Below are 17,775 nucleotides of genomic sequence, written 5' to 3' on the forward strand. Positions count from 1 at the left end.
GCCGCCCTCGCCCCCCGGGGGGTGTGTCCCCGAAGTCGGGGGCGCGGGAGGCCGAGGCAGCGGCCCCGCCCCCGGCCCGGGCCCCCTCCCGAGCGCGCGGCGAATGGTAGGCTCCACGGAAAGAGTGCGGGCGGCGCGCGGTGTCCGTCTCCGAGCCGCGCTCGGCGCCGGGGTCTAGGCGGTCGCTGCTCCTCCTCTTTCTCCTCCCCCCCCCCCCCCCCCCCCGCCGCCTCGCTACCGCCGCGGATCCGGCTGGAGGCGCCGCTGTCATTCCTGCGCCGGAGGAGCCGGCGCTGCCGGTGCCTAGGGGTCGGGGCTCGGGGGAGCCGGGCCGCGGGGGACCCAACAGGTAGAGCCGGGGGTGCCCGGCCGCGCGCCCCCGGCGCATCATGCAGCTCTTTGTCACCTCTGTCGCCCCCAGGCCAAAATCCTGAGCATGATGGAAGACAATAAGCAGCTCGCGCTCCGCATCGATGGGGCGGTCCAGTCGGCCAGCCAGGAGATGACCAACCTGCGAGCCGAACTCACGGCCACCAACCGGAGACTGGCGGAACTGAGCGGCGGCGGCGGCGGCCCCGGCCCGGGCCCGGGAGCAGCGGCCAGCGCCTCGGCGGCGGCGGACTCGGCGGCGGCGAACATGGAGAACCACCAGCACAGCGCGCAAGGTAGGGATCGTACGGCGGCCGGGGCGGAGGAGAGGCGAGAGAGCAGGACCCGGACCCGGAGGGGGCCGGGGACTCGGTGCCCCACGGCCGCGGCGAAACCGCCTTGCATTGTGGCTTGTAACCCTTTCCGCCCGGCGGTGGCCGGCGCTGCTCCCCTGCTGGGAGTTGCAGGCTGCTGTCATTAACGAAAACCCGGGTGCACGCTGCGCCCGGGTTCACACGGTCACGCCTGTCCTGGCCAGCGCGAGCGAGGCTCAGCCGGCGCGTCCCTACCGGTAGCAGAAAGTGCCCTTCAGATGGCACACAGCCCCCAGCTCCTTGGGCAAACTTTTCATGCCCGGGCCTTTGCCCTCACCCGCGGCAGGGGTGAATGCCACAGCTCCCCCCAGTTCCGGAGGCTCCTTCCTTTGGAATGACTCCCGGAGAGGGAGCTCCAGACTCTGCTGCCGCGCTTGGGGTAGAGGATTGGACTGGTTTGCACTTTTCTCCACGGATGCCAAATCCCTTGTCTCGATTGCATCTGGACTTTATTTTCTCCCCATTTGAGATCGCGCAGGCAGTGGAATATATCGATGCAACAGTAGATGCTGTGCTCAGCAGGGAGTTTAAATTTCCAGCAAATATAAACACTGTGAGCACTTTCCAGGGGGGGAAATCTTAGACCTCAAAGGCTGAGTGATGGGCTCCTGGCGAAATGAAGGCTTAGATGGTGGATTTCCAGGTAGCCGCCGCCTGAAGGGACTCTTTGCAGTTAGGAGGAGGGGAAAATAAGGACAGTCTATGTTGACATTGGCAGTGATGAAGCTCTGAAACCCTCATGCATGGGTTAAAGGTGGAGGAAGCATCCCCTGAAAAAAAAGAAAAAAAATACTGTTTGGTTTCTGTGAATTAAAAAGTAAAAGGGTAGGCTGGATTTTCAGGATGTCTTTTCTTTTTTTGCCTAATTGCCCTTTAAGAAACGTTGTCACCGGTTATTAATGTCATTTGATTGTAAGCTAAACAGCTGAAATCCAGAATATGACAGAAGAAATATCCAGTCCAGGAGGGCCACTTGTGTAAATATGTCACTTGATGAAGTATGAGGTACCAAAGGCTCAGTGGCTTAGAAATATTTTCTAGTTCTGTTATTATTTCAAAGGCTTCTCCTAAGTGTTGAGAGAGAGAGAGTCTGTTTTCATATTAATGCCTTCTCTCCATCAGCTTCTGTTTCCTCTTTACCTTGCTGGGGTAGGTGTGCTTGTTTTTTTTTGCTGTGAGATGTTAAGCCTGAACATTAGCAGTGTATGTTCAGTTCCAAGTCAGATCTTAACTTGGTACTTCAGGAGTCCGTCAAGAGTCTTGGGGCAGTAATTTGGTACCAAAGTAGCATGACGTTATGGTGGGAAGGTGTTGTGAGCCTGGTATGAGCTTGCTGCACAGTTTTCAATGTGGGTATCTGGTTATTCTATCATTTATCCCTTGTTATGTCATTGTGTGTGGAAGATGCTCTCTGCTGGCACCCGGGCAAAAAAGGGAAGTTAGACTGCATGGTCATGCTTTACTTTTCATAGGCAGGGACTTTTTCAACCTTAAAGAAATAGCGCAAAACTGGCATTTTGCTGAGAATCAAAAGTCATGGTATGGGGGACTGAACAATGCTAGTTCATTTCCCACCATCCGCTTCTTTCTCAGCGGAGGAAAAGTTAAGTGGCTTTTATCTGAGTCCTGGGTCTAGCTGCAGTCTGAGCGTGCTAAGGAGGGGTCGGTGCCGCAACGATCTGCACATTCAACTTGGAAATTGTGATACTTGGCTGACGGTTAAATTGTTGTAGTGGAGCAAGAGGGGACTGTTTCCTTTTTGTTTTTTCCTACAAAAATGCACAAGGCTGTGGAAATGGAAAAATGGCTTTTGGATTTCTTGATATCCCTAAAAACACACAGAACCAGCAGCTTCCTCATATTCTTAGAAACATGCCTGCCCAGGCCAGGGGCTGTCTGTGGGTGGTTGGATGAAGGATGGTTTTGATTTTTCCTCTGTGTACCATTGGTATTTTTCAAAACCTTTACTAGGGGGAGTTTAATGATTTTATAATCAGAAAATAAAATGTTGAAGATTTTAACTCAGCTTAATGGTTGGCCACGTATCCCTCTAAATTGATGTCAATTTAAACTGATGTGATGGTTGAAAAGAAAACAAGACCCCCATGTAAATCCAGTGCGGCATCATTTACTTATCTATGGCAACAGTTCCTCAATACAGTACTTTTTACATTATTTAGCCTCTGTGAGTGTTTTGGGTTTTGTTTTTGTTTTGTTTTGTTGTGTGTTCTCATGACATGTGGCAGCATTCTGCTGGAAGGGAAACCTTCTGCAGAGGTGGTCTGGTAGTTTCTTTTGCTAGTGCTTTCGTATTACTAAAGGAAAGCACCGGGCTCTCAAGTTAATTTCAAAGTGTGGTTCATTGGCTTCTCACGCTTCTTTGTCATATGCCTCCAGGAAGGCTCACAGAAGCTCGGTTCCTGGGGGTTCCTAATTCTTCCGAATGAGTCTTCTGTTTTTATTTTGTCTGTGTTGGTGCAAGTCAATGGGCTCAAACCCTATGAGCATTTAGTGTTATTGAGTTATCACTTTTCAAATCAAGGTTTTGAATGAAATGAGTATCTTTCAAAATGCAACTGTATAAGTCATCTTTTAACTAAAGGACATTATGTACATATTAAGTGCCTGCTAATTTCCTTTTAATAATATTAGCCCAAATGGTTACAGGGAAGGGTCACCTTTTGCTCTCCCTGCTGAGAAACTGTTAGATCCATTTTCAGATTTTTTTGTTAAAAATTTTTTTGTTAATAAATTAAAGAAGCTCACCAATCCACCAGTGGATGTCTTGTTCCAGTGAGGCTATCTGACAGTAGGTAAGTTGATGAAGAAAACTTGGGTTTTCCTAGAGAGTTAATGGAGTGTGTCATTTAAACAAAATATTAACTTGGTTGGTACCCTCCGTGAGCTGGCATGGTTGCTACGTAACAGAGTCTAGAAAGTGAACTGCTGAAAATCTGGGCTTTCGGCACTTTGCAGGATCTTCTTTCAGAATCTGTGTTGAAAGAAACGCTTGGCAGCCAGCCCATCTCCTCTCTCCCTGCTTCAAGTGAGTCGGATAATCCCTAATGAGGATGCTGGCATGCGGAGCACAGGGCATCCGCGCAGGGTGGCGCATCTCAAGGCTCCAGAGCTGCCTCTTAGGTTGGTGGGGTCACAACTGCCTTTGACAGGTGGACAGAAGGAGCGTTGGAGAGAACAGAGCCAGGCAGTTGTTCCAATTTGTCTTGTTGTTGGTAGCCAGAGAACGGGTTTGTTTAAAGTCACATTTCTAAGCTGTTTTCCTCGGCGTAACATCTCTGGGAAATGTGTTTAAAATGCTTGCTATTCTTTGAGGGGAAAATATAGCAGTTTGTTTCTCTGAAAATGTTTTATCTGATGAAGGGCTAATATTAGATTCAGTTGGTTGCTTTGCTATGCGTAGACTAAAACAATTAAGTTCCATCGTACCCAATTCAAATAGGTGTTTAACTGTAGATAACATAAAATACCTACGCCCAGTAGGATGTATACCTACTGCCAATATTTTTGTGGTTTGTTTTTTTAAGGAAATAATTGTATTTATATGCCTACGTAAGTGGAAATGCTCATAGCATCTTTCTTGGGTGTTGAGGACTTACTGTTTACTGCATCTGTTAGATGGGGATGGGGAAAAGTGTCATTTTCTTACACCTTTGTAGATTTCCATAAATAGATGCAAGTTTTATTTTTTTTCTCCCCAGGCATTAAAGTAGGCTGTTACTTCAGGGCTGATGGCTCTTATCTAGCATTACTGTAACACTGGAAACTCTTTGGTGAAGTATAAATTACCTTGGGACTGAATCGAATGTGTGAGTAGTCTGCAGAGATGCTAGACACTGTTGCTTTTCAAAATCAAAGCATCCCCTTTGGGGATCGCCTTTGGCATCCCCTTCCCAATTTGTTCTGCCTCTACATACTCTTGTTTTCCCAAGCAGACGTTTATCTTTTTTGAGAAGAGGATTTTCACGTGGCAGAGAGGATGGAACAAAATGTGGTGGAATCTCGGGGGCCCTTTTGTTAGCTCACCTGTAAGTTACAGAGCTCATCCAGTACCCATGGCTTGGTTTTCCAGCCATATCAATGGGCTGAAAGAGACTTGTCTGTCTTTTCCTGATCTGGTAGGCTGTCATGAGATGGGACTTCAAAATTCTTCCTGAAAATCACCATGCATGGTCCCAAAGAGAACAGGTACAGATCAGCACAGCCCGGTTGAAATTAGTTATTGATTGACTGTGATTTACTGTCTTTCCATTGTCTTTGGAAAATGCCCTTAAGTCAAGTTTATGGTTCTGGTTAATTTCACACTTCCAGCATTTCAGGATTTACTGAGGTTTTTCAAAACTTCTTTGATACTAAGTTTGAGCCAATCTGATTTTTATAATAGGAGCCTAGTCACACATCCTCCCAGCATAAGACAAGGCATGTTCTCCCCATGCCTTTACCCCCTCTACTCCCCAAGACTGCTGGCACTTTTGAGGAATCCTGTAGCTTATAATTTGTGACTTCCTGGCTGCCAGTGAGCTTCTAGCAGATGGCCTTGGCGGGTGGGGGGTGCTCGTTGAAACACTGCCTGCTCACCATGCAAGTCATATGGGGCCCAGAAGGTCAAGCCTGGGTCCCGGCCATATTCATTGCATATTTCATTTATATTTATTCCTGAGTTACATAGCTAAGGAAAGTGAAATCAGCATGAATTTCTCAGTTCTTTTCAGACCTTTTCCAGTATTGGTTTGTGTGAGCGTTAGTGCTTGGCTTCTCACCCCCTGCCGTCCGTCAGGCAAGAATGGAACTCGTTCTGCCTGCTGAGGCCAGGGAATGGGTTTTTAAGTGAGCTTGTAAATGAAAATTAGTCCATACTGTTTGGGTTGGATATTAGGGTGAGTAACACATGGGATGACAAGGGTAACACATGGGATGACAAGGGAAGCCACCAACAGCAGTCATTGCAATGTCCTAGTCATCAGAAATGCAGGCAAAGAGGGTTCAGGCAGAATCCTTTAGGAAAAGACAGCTTCCCTGAAGCCAAGAGGGTGACCGTCCATTGCCGCGGATTGTTCCTGACAATTCGGGGCAGGTAAGCGTCCCACTGGCTCATGTCACCATCCTCAAGGTCCCCTGCCAGGCCCATCTTGACTGTGGAGAAGCTGGAGGGAGACCAGGCGAAGGAATCTCTTCTTCTTTCCCATGTGGTTGGATGAGACCAGAACATTCTTGCTTGTTTGCTGCAACCTCAGATCTCGGTGGCAGGCTCCAGGCTGTGCTCTGTGGGCATTCTTGCTTCCCCCTTGAAGTCCTGAGCTGCTAGAAACATGAAAGAAGCTGAATGTAGTTGCAGTGAGTTTGGCAAGGACAACTGTTTGAGCAGGTGGCTTCTGTGTGATGGGATATCATTGGTTCTCAACTTGTTTTAGTGTCTTTGTTGACTTGCTGGACCTTTGGGTCAGACTTCGGAAAAGCCCTTGTCCCCTTCACCCTCCAATATATTGAGACCCTAGCATGAAAGCTCGTATGGAGCTTGTAACAGGCAGGTCTACCAGCAAAGCGCCCCCTGAGGCCTCTGCCCCTGCTGTGATGGGCAGTCAGGCTGGGAGGATGGAGAGAAATGGGAGGAGGGGCTACCCGCCCAGCTTCTACCCCTTCTCTTCTCTTCCACCAGAGCAAGCGCCGGATTGAAGGGGATGGAAAGGCCTTCCATTCCCAATATTGTCTCAGCTCTGCAGATCGTTTGAAGTAATGTGAATCATTAAGAGCAAAGTGCCCCCTACAGGAAGGTGGGTCCGGAGCCGATAGTTTACACTCACCTTGGGTACTTCATTATGGTTCTCGGAGCTCACCTCTTGGGGGTTCTGGAACCATCCTGATACCATGTAATTTTCTTTTCAGTGAAGGTGAATAGTGTAATGTAGGACTAAATTAGAACTAGTGTCAGTGCTTTGTCAAACTTTTCAATAAATAATAGCAATAAGGACTTCCAACATGTCACGTATCTTCCCGAGTGCTTAACATGCATAAATGTATCTGGAGCCCAATGAAGTGACAACTGTTGTGCCCATTTTTGAAAAGAGGAAACTGACTGGGACCCAGAGAGGTTAGGTCACCTGTCTACCATGACATAGTAATGACAACGACGGTGATGATGACAGCAAGCTTTGACATAGTCTTGCTTGGAGCTAGGTACTGTTCTAAGTGCTTCTCTGAATTAATGCATTTAATTTTTGTAATGACTTATAAGGCAGGTACCATTGTACCCATTTTACGTATGAGAAAACCGAGGCACGAAAATGATCTGTTACTTGCCAGAGGGCCATTAAGCGACCAAGCTCTGGCTCCGGAGTCCGTGCCCTTACTCATCTCACTTTGATGCCCAGGGTCACTTGGCTGGTAGTGACTGATCCAGGAATTCAAACCCACCGAGGCTCTCTGCTCTTTAAACCTGTATTGTCTCCTAAATCAGAAGTATCTTTCGGTTTGTTCATTAGGAAGGTTGACGGAGCTATAGGCTTGTCTCCATTCTTAATTAATGTTTTCCTAAACTGATGGTAATTTCTGGGTCCTTACATGAAACCATAGGGAAGCAGGAATCCCTCTCCCTTAAGTGTGAGGTTAACCGACAAAGAGGGAATTGGGTCCTGCTTACAAGGTTAGCAACCCAAGGGTCACTTGTCCCCGATGAAAAGAACCATATTGATCCCGGCGTTGGGGCCTCCTACTTCTCAGACTTTGAATGCATTCTCTCTTGGGAAGGATGATTCCAAGCAAAGCTGGTATCCTGTGGTCCTATTATTCTCCCTCCTACCCATATCTTCCCCCTTTCCGAGTTCTCTCCCAGTGGCCTCGGTGGCCCCCAGTGGCCCAAGACCACGCCCAACAAAAGACGTATAACTACTCACAGATTCCTTTACACTAGGATTTCCCAGTCTTGGCACTGTTGTCATTTGCAGGATACTTCTTTGTTGGGGGGGGGGCGGGGACATCGTGTGCATTGTAGGATGTTTAGCAGCGTCCCTGTCCTCTGCCCACTAGATGCCAGTAGAACCTTCCACACCCCAGTTGTAACAACCAAAAATGTCTCCAGATGTTTCCAAATGTCCGTTGGGAGGCCACGTCATCCCTGGCTGAGAACCACTTTGTATGCCGGGCATTAGAGGAGACACCAGTTGTGAGTCTTAGGATGGCGGCTCTGTGAGAGCAGAGAGTTTCATCTGTTTGTTTTCTGCTCCATTCACAGCACCTAGAACAGTGCCTGGCACATAGCAAGAGCCCAGTAAATAGTTGTTGACTGACTGAATGAATGAACAAATCCATGATTTTTAAATTACAGTGTGCGGAATTCGGTCGACTTGTCATGTTTTACATGAAGATCATTGGTTTAATGGTAGATGGTTTTAATTGTGTTTATTTGCCATATGTCAACACTGTTTTCAACCCCTTCCCTGTATTATCTCAATTAAGCCTTTTAACTACCTTCTCAGGTGAGTACTGGGTTTGCCACCTTACAGATGAGAAAATTGAGGCCCAGAAAGGTTATGTGACTTGCCCAGGGTCACCAAGCTAGCAAGTGGCAGAGCCAGGATATAAACCCAAGTAAATGTGCCTCCAGAGACTGCCTGTTGTCCCAGCCAGGATGCTGTACAGCTTTGCATAGTTTTTCCCATTCCTGCCCAAGAAATCATTTTTGTTCTAAAGCTGGCGTTGTGGCAATTATAGTTAGGATTTGCATGTCAGACACTAAGTCATTCATCATAAATCCTCAGAGCTCCACTGTACGAAAGATGCTTTGTCACTGCCGGAGAGTCTGTAGCCAGGAAGGATTGGTGTGTGGCCAGAGGTAAGAGGGCAGTTCAGTGGCTGAACCCTGTTTAAATGTGAGAATCTCCCTTCTCTCTGCCTCGCTGCTGGGCTTCAGCTGGAGGGAGTCACATAGAGGACTGAAAGTTTCAAGGAAAGGGGACAGTGGCCCCCAGAGCTTCTTAGCAGGGGGTTGACTCAGTTTTAGGAAAAGAGATGTTCCAGGATCAGAACTGGGGAGCTGCAGAGACTTTGAAGATGATCCAAGAGGATAGTGATAGCAATAGTCAGCATCTGTTGAGGCTTTTTTTTTTTTTCTGGACTTTCCCAGACCCTGTGGGGTGTGATTGATGACATTTTCTCATCTGACTTCCTATCACAGCGAGTTAGATAATGTTCTCGCCTCCATTCTACAAATGAAGAAACTGAGGCTTAGAAAGGTTTAGTTGCTTTTCCGAGATCTAGACAGTGGTCTTCTGCTGGATTGGAACACAGGTTCACCTGACCCTGGAGCCCGCCTGCTTCACTACAGCAAGAATATTGAGGACTACCCTAGTGGCACAGTAGTTAAGAATCTGCCTGCCAATGCAGGGGACACGGGTTCAATCCCTGGTCCAGGAAGATGCCAGATGCCGCAGAGCAACTAAGCCTGCGCACCGCAACTACTGAGCCCATGTGCCACAACTACTGAAGCCCGTGCACTCTAGGGCCCGCGTGCTGCAACTACTGAAGCTCGTGTGCCTAGAGCCCATGCTCCACAACAAGAGAAGCCACCGCAACGAGAAGCCCGCACACTGCAATGAAGAGTAGCCCCTGCTCGCCACAACTAGAGAAAGCCCGCATGCAGCAACGAAGACCCAACACAGCCAAATATAAATTAAAAAAAAAAAAAGAATATTGAGATATTGTGCCAGGCAGCACAAAGACATGCCAGGAGGATGGCTTTGTCTTTTTGCTTCCAGACCAACCCTCCCATTCCCCTTCATTTTCTTTTCTTCCTTTCCTCCTTTCTTCTCTCTGTCTCCATCTAGCTTGAGAGATTGGGCACATAGGTTCAGGGACCACAGATTCAATAAGATATGGAGCAAGTTATCTTGGAGCTCTTAGGCTAGTAGGTGTGACTGACATGGAAGTATAATTACATTTTATAATAAAGGTCTAGACAGGTGTAATGGGAAAATAGATGATGAAGTGACAAATACAGAAGCCTTCACAGATGTACATGACAGTGGCAATATGTAAGAAAAGCATGCTGGGAAAATACATTAATTTCTCTACTAAGGTTAAACTGCCCATGAGAGATCATTAGAGTGCAACTTTGGGGGTAGGCTGGGATTGGATACTGCAGAGAATAGCTGCTGGCTTGGACCTTCTCCCTCAAAGAGCATTTCTTAAGGAGAAAGAAGATGTGCATGATATAGGGTTTAGATCTTGAATAATAGTTGGGTTTTCTTCTCCAAAGAGAACAAGAAAAGATATGAATTTCAATGCAGGTATAGCTCTGCATCTTTCAAAATAAACTCACCCCTTATATATATTATCTTCCTGGCCAAGGCTGGCGCCTCTTGTCAGCTGCAACAAATGAATTAGTTCATTTTCCTTGATTAACTTGAATTTTTTTGACACCATTGAGGATGGTGTCTTTAATTCAGTAAGTGCAACTTGGAACACAGTGGGATTTATGTCACCCTTTCCGCCTCATTCTTGCCATTTGGAATTCTGTGCTCGCCATTTCCTGACGATGGCAAGGTACGAAATTTAGAAATTTGATACTGACCCTGGAGAGTGCAGTTGTGGCACCACAGAGCCTGATGAATGATGGCTGGGGAGAACTGACCTGTGATTATATGCATCCTGATTATCTTAATTAATGCATTCATCAAGTAGATCGCTTTTCCGGTTCCTACAAGGTTTACCACGTGAAGCAAGAAAAAACCGGGACTATTTCTCGACACAGCTTTAGATTTGGGAGTTAACAGAAAGGCAAGGCCTGGCCGCCATTCTGTAGAGACCGTTAGCCCGTTAGCTAGCAGACGTGCTCGGATTGCTCTGTTCACAGTTCGACGTGGTACCAGGCAGCCCTGCAAGGAGGCATGTTCAAGTCTTAATGGAAGTCCTCTGGAGAAGGATCATTATTTCTGGCCAGATTTTCTACGGTGTGGGTCAATATCATGGACCAATAGAATAGAACCTTGTTAAAACTCAGCTGGTCAATTCATGGGTTGGTTCCACCGTGGGATAACTCAAAACACACCCTTCAACACTTTCAGTGTTATCACCTTGCCTCTAAAGCAAAAGCTTGGTCTAGCATCCTCATGCTAGACCATGAGGATGGATGGATGGATGGATGGATGGATGGATGGTCTAGCATCCATCTAGCAAAAGCCAATGCTCAGAATCCTTTTTCCAGGGTTCTGCTGCTTTTATCCGCTTTTCTTTCCTTTGCACCCAGGAGGCACTAGGGAAACACTAGAGCATATCACTACCCAGATCTTTGTAGATCTTTGCAGATCTTTGTGGTATACGGAGACTTGCACAGGCATTGTCTCTGTGGATCCTACCAACTGGCCCATAGGATGGAATTGAAGTAGACACAGCAATCTATTTCTCAAATTAGGAAACTGAGGGACAGTGATTTAAACTGATTTGTTCAAGATTGTTGAGCTTGTCATTGAACCAAATTGTCCTCTCTTTCTCCCACTGCAAGATCCCACCGTGACTGCACAATGGTGGCAGAGGGCTGCCCTGGAACTTATGATTGGGTGAGATCTGACCTTGCCTTGGCCAAGCCCTCTTGAGCATGGGCCGCCCTGTCTTGTAAGACCTGGATGGTGACACCGTCACCCCAAGACTGTGCTCTCATACTCTGAGCTCCCATATCCAATGTCTACCCATGGTAAAGGGACCATCCAGTTTTACAGATTTAATCTTATTTTTCACACTAAATTCTTTCATCCTCTCCGTGGGGTTTTCAGTCATTTGACTTCTCTTTCAATGACCCATCTTATTCATGCCTGAACGTAGCGTTTCTCCTCTTCTGGCCTCCCCTAAAAGCAGTTAGAGACCTGTCAACCAGAGCAGGTTTGCACCCGGGGAACTTCCTGATTGTCTTATTGGATCTGGGAATGACTTTCGTATGAAGGACAAGTTTTTCCACTGACACCATCGTCGTTTAGGATTTTTGAATATGGGAAGCACGTCCGTGAGGGGACCTATGGTCTCAGCACGTGGATGTGTGTGTACTCTCTGAGTGTCGGGGGCAGGATGTAGCCATCAGTAAATCTGCCTAATTTCTCTCTCTTCACTGTCCCTTCAGGGAGACACTTTGGAACCTTTAGGATCTCTTTTATCAGAGTCTTTGAGTTAACATCCGTCCAAAACATGTTGGTTTCAATTGTCCACCTAAACTGTTGGCTGTGCAGGCACGTGTTCTCAGTGCTGCTGTGGCTGTAACTGCCTAGATAGTTGGTGGACCTCCTGCTGCTCCAAGCTCACATCTAAACCTTGAACTCAGATCAGTGGAATCTCATCCACAGACTGAAGTCCAACAGTGTGGCAGAAAACTCAGGGAAAATCAGAATGGGGTCTTTTGCTGTGCACCCAAGGAGAGTGGAAAGGAAGTATCAGCCCGGAGGCCTCTGCAGCGCAGCAGACAACCCGCTGTAGTGAACTGACACCTAAGCAGCTAATCTATCGGCTGGGACTCTGATCTCTGTTTCATTTCAGTGTGACGAGGGACAGTCGCTAAAGGCTTCCCAAACCTCTGATAGCAAAATAGAAATAATACACATTTGAAATGCATTTGAAGATCTATTTTATAATAGGCTCTAGAAGAGCAGAAAGTATTTTTAGGATCAAAATGTTTGCTTGTAGTACCTCTACAGTGTGACAACCAGAAAAGTCTTTAGACATTGCCCAGTGTTTTTGAGTTTTAGATTTGTATTAGCATTAAACACTTCGGATTCCCGCCACTGACAATAGATATTGTAGCTGCACGTGGAGATGAAAGAAAGTGCTTCTTGATTCAGTTGGGAGTTCACTTCAGTGCTTGCTCTTGTGGCTTGAATGATGGAGCTAGTGTAGGAGTTGGCAAACTTTTTCTGCCAAGGGCCAGATAGTAAATATTATAGGCTTTGGGGACCATAGGATATCTGTCATAATTCCTCAGCTCTGCTGCTGTAATGTGAAAGCAGCCGTAGACAATAGGTAAATAAATGGGCGTGGTTGTGTTCCAATAAAACTTTATTTACAAAAACAGGCATTCCTTGGAGTATAGTTTGCCAAGCCCTGAACCTGCAGTTCTCTTCCATTTGCCTTCTGACCCATTTATATCCCGCACCTTTACAGTGCTTAGCATACAGAAGGAGCTTAATAATGATTGATTAAGCTAGTGAATTAGATTTGAGCAATCAAACCACCAGATTACAGTGTTAAAGGAGCAGAAACAAGAAGTTAATTACTAGGGGTGTAATGGTTAATGGACAAGAGAAAGAGACATTTGTTGGCAGCTTCGTGGTCTGAGGTGAAGTCGTTTGTGATTAGTCATCATTACAGACCTCGAGCTGTGAAGGGACAAAGAATCGCCAGTAGCAGTGAGATACAGAGCAGGACACTTGGCATCTGAGCCTCAATTTCCTTATTTAGGAAATGAGGAGGTCATTTCCATCTTCAAGATAATATAGCAGATACCTGGGTTAAAGGGAGTGAGACAGATCCGATCCAGATCCTGGCGATATGACTTGGGTTGTGGGACCTTACAGCTCTGTTTCCTCCTCTATAACGAGGCCGATAATTCCTCCTTTCTAGAGTGATTAGGATGGTTTAGTGCAGGGTTTCTCAACCTCAGCACTGTTGACGTTCTGGGCCAGAAAATTCTTTGCGTGGGGGCTGACTTGTGCGTTGTAAAATGTTTAGCAGCGTCCCTGGTCTACACCACTAGATGCTCGTAGCACCCCTATAACGTGACAAGCAAAAAAGTCTTTAGACATTGCCCAGTGTTTTTTCCTGGGGGGAAAATTACTGCCTGGGTTAATGGAATAACACATAGTGTGCCTGGCACAAAGCTTGGTGGACTTTGGGATTCAATAGATAGAACTCTTCATTATTAATAGCATAGTATATTATTGAACTCTGAATTCTCCCACCTTGGAGTGAAATTCTCTTTATTTCTCCAGCTGATTTCTGTCCCCCATAGGCAAGATTGGACAGGCAAGATTGGATCTGCCCCAGATCCCAGGTCTTTCTCCTGATATCTTTGTGTTGCTTAGAGGCCTTTCTCCTGGGAGGAGCCAGACTTCTTCTTATGTCCTGCTGAGTATGCTTTCCAGCCCTTTAAACACACATGTACCTAGACTTGTATTTGAGGTCACGGTCAGAATCCATAAATGGTCATATGAGAAATCATACAGATGTCTGCAACAAGAATGGACAGGGAGGGTAAGGACTGAAAAGCTTAACTCACAAAGGCTGGCAGGCTGAGGTAGTAGGTGGTATTCAGATGAAACAGATAATAAGGTACCCAAACTAGTACCAACAAAACGATCCCTTCCCTCGTGAGCATGCACACGCTTCTAACATTAGCCAGGAGCCAGTTTTCAATGGTTTAAACTGTAGCCAAGATGGCTATTCCAGCATTGGTTTACATGTGGATTTAATGTTCTGCCATCCATATTTTTACATATATTCTTTTTAATGATGGAGAGAGAGAGACAGAGAGAGAGATAAAGAGAGAGAGAGATTTTCAGTGAATTCTGTCCCTTACATATTAGCAGTTGTATTTTTTACCTACTTCTCTGGGGAAATACATAAATGCAAAAGAATGCATTGAATTCAGTAACATTCTTAAGCGGCTGCTGCTTCTGCATTTACATATATTTGAAAGATAATGGCACATGCATGCAATAAAAATGCTTCATTCTGTCCACAGGCAGCACATTGGAGACATGTGGATTTTGGGCTTCCTCTAAGTCACTCTCTCTGGCCACCCAGAGTCTCTGTGGCCCACAGCTTGGGGCTGCGGCTACAGAATGCACCTGCCTGGACGTATGTGTTCAGCCCTGTGCAGTGCGGTTCTCAGCGATGCCATGTGCAGTTAGGTGCTCAGTAAGTGCCTTGGAAACATATGGCTACGGCCCCAGGCCTTGAGTCTTCTGATTTTAAGGGGTTCTTCTGTTCCTCAAACTCAACTCTGCCTCGCTGTGACACAATCAGATAAATCTATGATTTGGACCCTTGGCTTTAAGAAAACCCTTCTTTATTTAGGCAGAAATTTCTATGGTGGCTTCCTGGTATGAACATTGGAAAGCACCGGTTATAGTCAGAATAACAAAACTGGCCCTAAACTAGATTTCGGCCAATATGATTTGATTGGCCAACTGCATTCGCTAACCAGCATCACCCTGCCCCATCTCCGGCTGACTCCTAAAACCCCTCAAGCATGTGATCCCTCATCTCATTTTCTATTTATGCCAGCGCTGGATAATGGCCTAATCTCTCCAGTAGCATACAGATTTATTAGAGAAGATGGCATTTACAAAATCATTTCACTGTTCCACTGCAAACACCCTAAGCTAATAGGCACCTTCTTACTCTAAACCTTCCTTTTAGCAACGGTTTATTACCTGCAATTAAAATCAACTGGAAGACCCAGTGAATGGTTTTCATTTCTTTTCTTTTGTGTTTGGTTAATATTTAGCTGGTGGGGGCTTCCCTGGTGGCGCAGTGGTTGAGAATCCGCCTGCCGATGCAGGGGACGCGTGTTTGTGCCCCGGTCTGGGAAGATCCCACATGCCGCGGAGCGACTGAGCCCGTGAGCCGCGGCCGCTGAGCCTGCGCGTCCAGAGCCTGTGCTCCGCAACGGGAGAGGCCACAACAGTGAGAGGCCCGCGTACCGCAAAAAAAATATATATATATATAGCTGGTGGGCCACCAGGGACTTAGGCGGGAACATCAGAGAGAGGCCAGTTTTGGCTCACAGGAGAGCTGTCCAGAGGGATGCGGTCGTCACCAGGGCCTAGATGACCATCTGCCAGGCGTGTTGGGAAAGCTACTCCCACACTGGGTTTAGAAGTTCGGGAGGAAAAAAATAGGAAGAACACGAAGTGTGAGCTTCCCTTTCTTGTGTTTTGCATTCAGACGGGCCATCGAAGACAAAAGTTTAGCAGTAACAGTATGCTGTCATTTGGGCACAACGCAGAGAAAGTTGAGAAGACAGTAATGACTAGGAAAGCGTCTCACTGGCTTTCACTGTAATGCCTTGTTTGAACAAATTAAGATGCCGACACAGGTAAGTTCAGCGTTTATAGCGTAGGGCAGAGATCTCGCGTCCCTCGCGTGGATGCATATCCTGTTCTCTTGACACGTGTTAGCTGTGTGTGGTGGGCACGCTGCTCTACAGTCTGGGCCCCACTCTGCCCCCAGGGATAACACTAATCCCGACATCCCATGCTGGGAGATCACAGGAGAGGGTGCGTTGGAGAGCCGAGCACACCGCCTGGCACTTGCCACGTCCTCCAGAAATGTCGTAAAGGTCGTAAACTGGTGCCGTCAACGTGCGTACATGTGCGGCCTCCCAGCAGGCCCCGGGGTGGGTCCAGGCTGTTGTTTGTTTACTCGCTCGGTTAGCCTCCACCAGGCGCATTTTCTGATCGATGAGGCCTGGTCCTTGGCGCTAGGATGCTAGGATATGTAAGGTGCTCACCTTCTGCCGGAAGCCAAAGGAGGAAAGAGCAGAGGGGGAAGGACCCAGCGGGGGACCAAGAGGACTGGATGCTAGCCCTGACTGTACCTGAGACTAAAGAGTGACAAAAAGGGAAGCTCCAGCCTCTGTCCCGACCGGCGATGCCAACTGACCAAAGACCCGAGTCCTGCGCTCCCACCTCCACCTCCACAACTTGGGAGAGGTGTCCCAGACGGCCGCTCAGGGGCTGGGACACTGGCTCGGTCAGAATGAGCCCGCTGGATGAGACCTGGCTAAAGGCCGTCCCATTTCTGAACTTCTACACTTGGTGACCTTTAGCAGTGTCGCCAAGTCAATCAGGTCCTCCTTAAAGAATATCTTAGATTGTTTAGTCTGGGGAATATCGTCTTTCCTGGCTTAAGCAGAGATAATATAAGCCTGTGACTCTGCCCATTAATGGAAGGGAGGGAGGGAGGGGGGAGGAGGGAGGGAGGGGGGAGGAGGGAGGGAGGGGGGAGGAGGGAGGGAGGGGGGAGGAGGGAGGGAGGGGGGGAAGAGAAGAGAAGAGAAGAAAAGAGAAGAGAAGAGAAGAGAAGCACAAGCCAGATGCCCAAATTAAAACACTACATTTTCTTGGACTTTATGTGCTCCAAGCAATGTAAATAAAGGTGAGGGCTGGGCCCCTCTGCCCATGAGTCAGCCTCAGCCCCAGGCTCACTCTGGTTTGTTTGGGCATTTCAGCCCATCACCCACACCTCTTGGCATTTCTGAGATACAAGGGGGAGGCTTCCATCTGCCATCCTGATCGTTCTCCCCTGGGTTTCTTGGAGTGGCGACCTCAGTGTTGCCTTTCGCATGAAATATTAAGCTCGGGGGTAGGACCAGGGCACTTCAATGCAGGCAGGATACACTTGGGAAGGCTGGTTTTCTGCCCCCGTGGCTTCATTTGCATTTAGTTTGCTTCCAACCATTTGTAATATAGTGGTGGGTGTCCATCAAATAGCTATTGACTCTTGAGCCAGCTCCTCAGAGGACTGTTTGAGCTGCCTCTTACAAGTGCAGGGCATAAGATGGCTCATACCTTTGGTCATTCTGTTGGTGTCATGAGCCACCGTGGATGTTAGAACTTCCCGTTTTGTTTCTCTTTAGTCTCTCAAGGACCCTGCAAGACAACAGCCTTGTTTGTATGACTGCATTCCGTCAGCTGGACTCAGATTCCTGAGTTTAACTACCAATGCCACCACCTCCTAGCATGTCAGCTTGTTGGTTCACGTAACATCTATGTAACAGGGCTGATAAGAGTTCATACCTTACAGGGTTTTTATATAAAGATTAAGTGGGGGGCTTAATCTGGTGGCGCAGTGGTTGAGAGTCCGCCTGCCGATGCAGGGGACACGGGTTCGTGCCCCGGTCCGGGAGGATCCCACATGCCGCAGAGCGGCTGGGCCCGTGAGCCATGGCCGCTGAGCCTGCGCGTCCGGAGCCTGTGCTCCGCAACGGGAGGGGCCACAACAGTGAGAGGCCCGCGTACCGCAAAAAAAAAAAAAA

At 47.6% G+C, this 17,775-nt stretch overlaps 1 protein-coding gene across 1 annotated transcript in view; it reads left to right on the forward strand.

Annotated features, from left to right (window-relative positions):
- The first annotated feature begins 421 nt into the window (after nt 1-421).
- KAZN (kazrin, periplakin interacting protein) overlaps nt 422-17,775 on the forward strand; it is a 461,784-nt gene continuing 444,430 nt past the window's right edge. Inside the window, exon 1 of the mRNA XM_060032518.1 lies at nt 422-665. Coding sequence (XP_059888501.1) covers nt 437-665 — 229 coding nt within the window. The 5' untranslated portion in view covers nt 422-436. The remainder of the gene's footprint in view (nt 666-17,775) is intronic.

This window comes from Delphinus delphis, chromosome 1 (assembly GCF_949987515.2).
Source record: "Delphinus delphis chromosome 1, mDelDel1.2, whole genome shotgun sequence".
Taxonomy (NCBI): domain Eukaryota; kingdom Metazoa; phylum Chordata; class Mammalia; order Artiodactyla; family Delphinidae; genus Delphinus; species Delphinus delphis.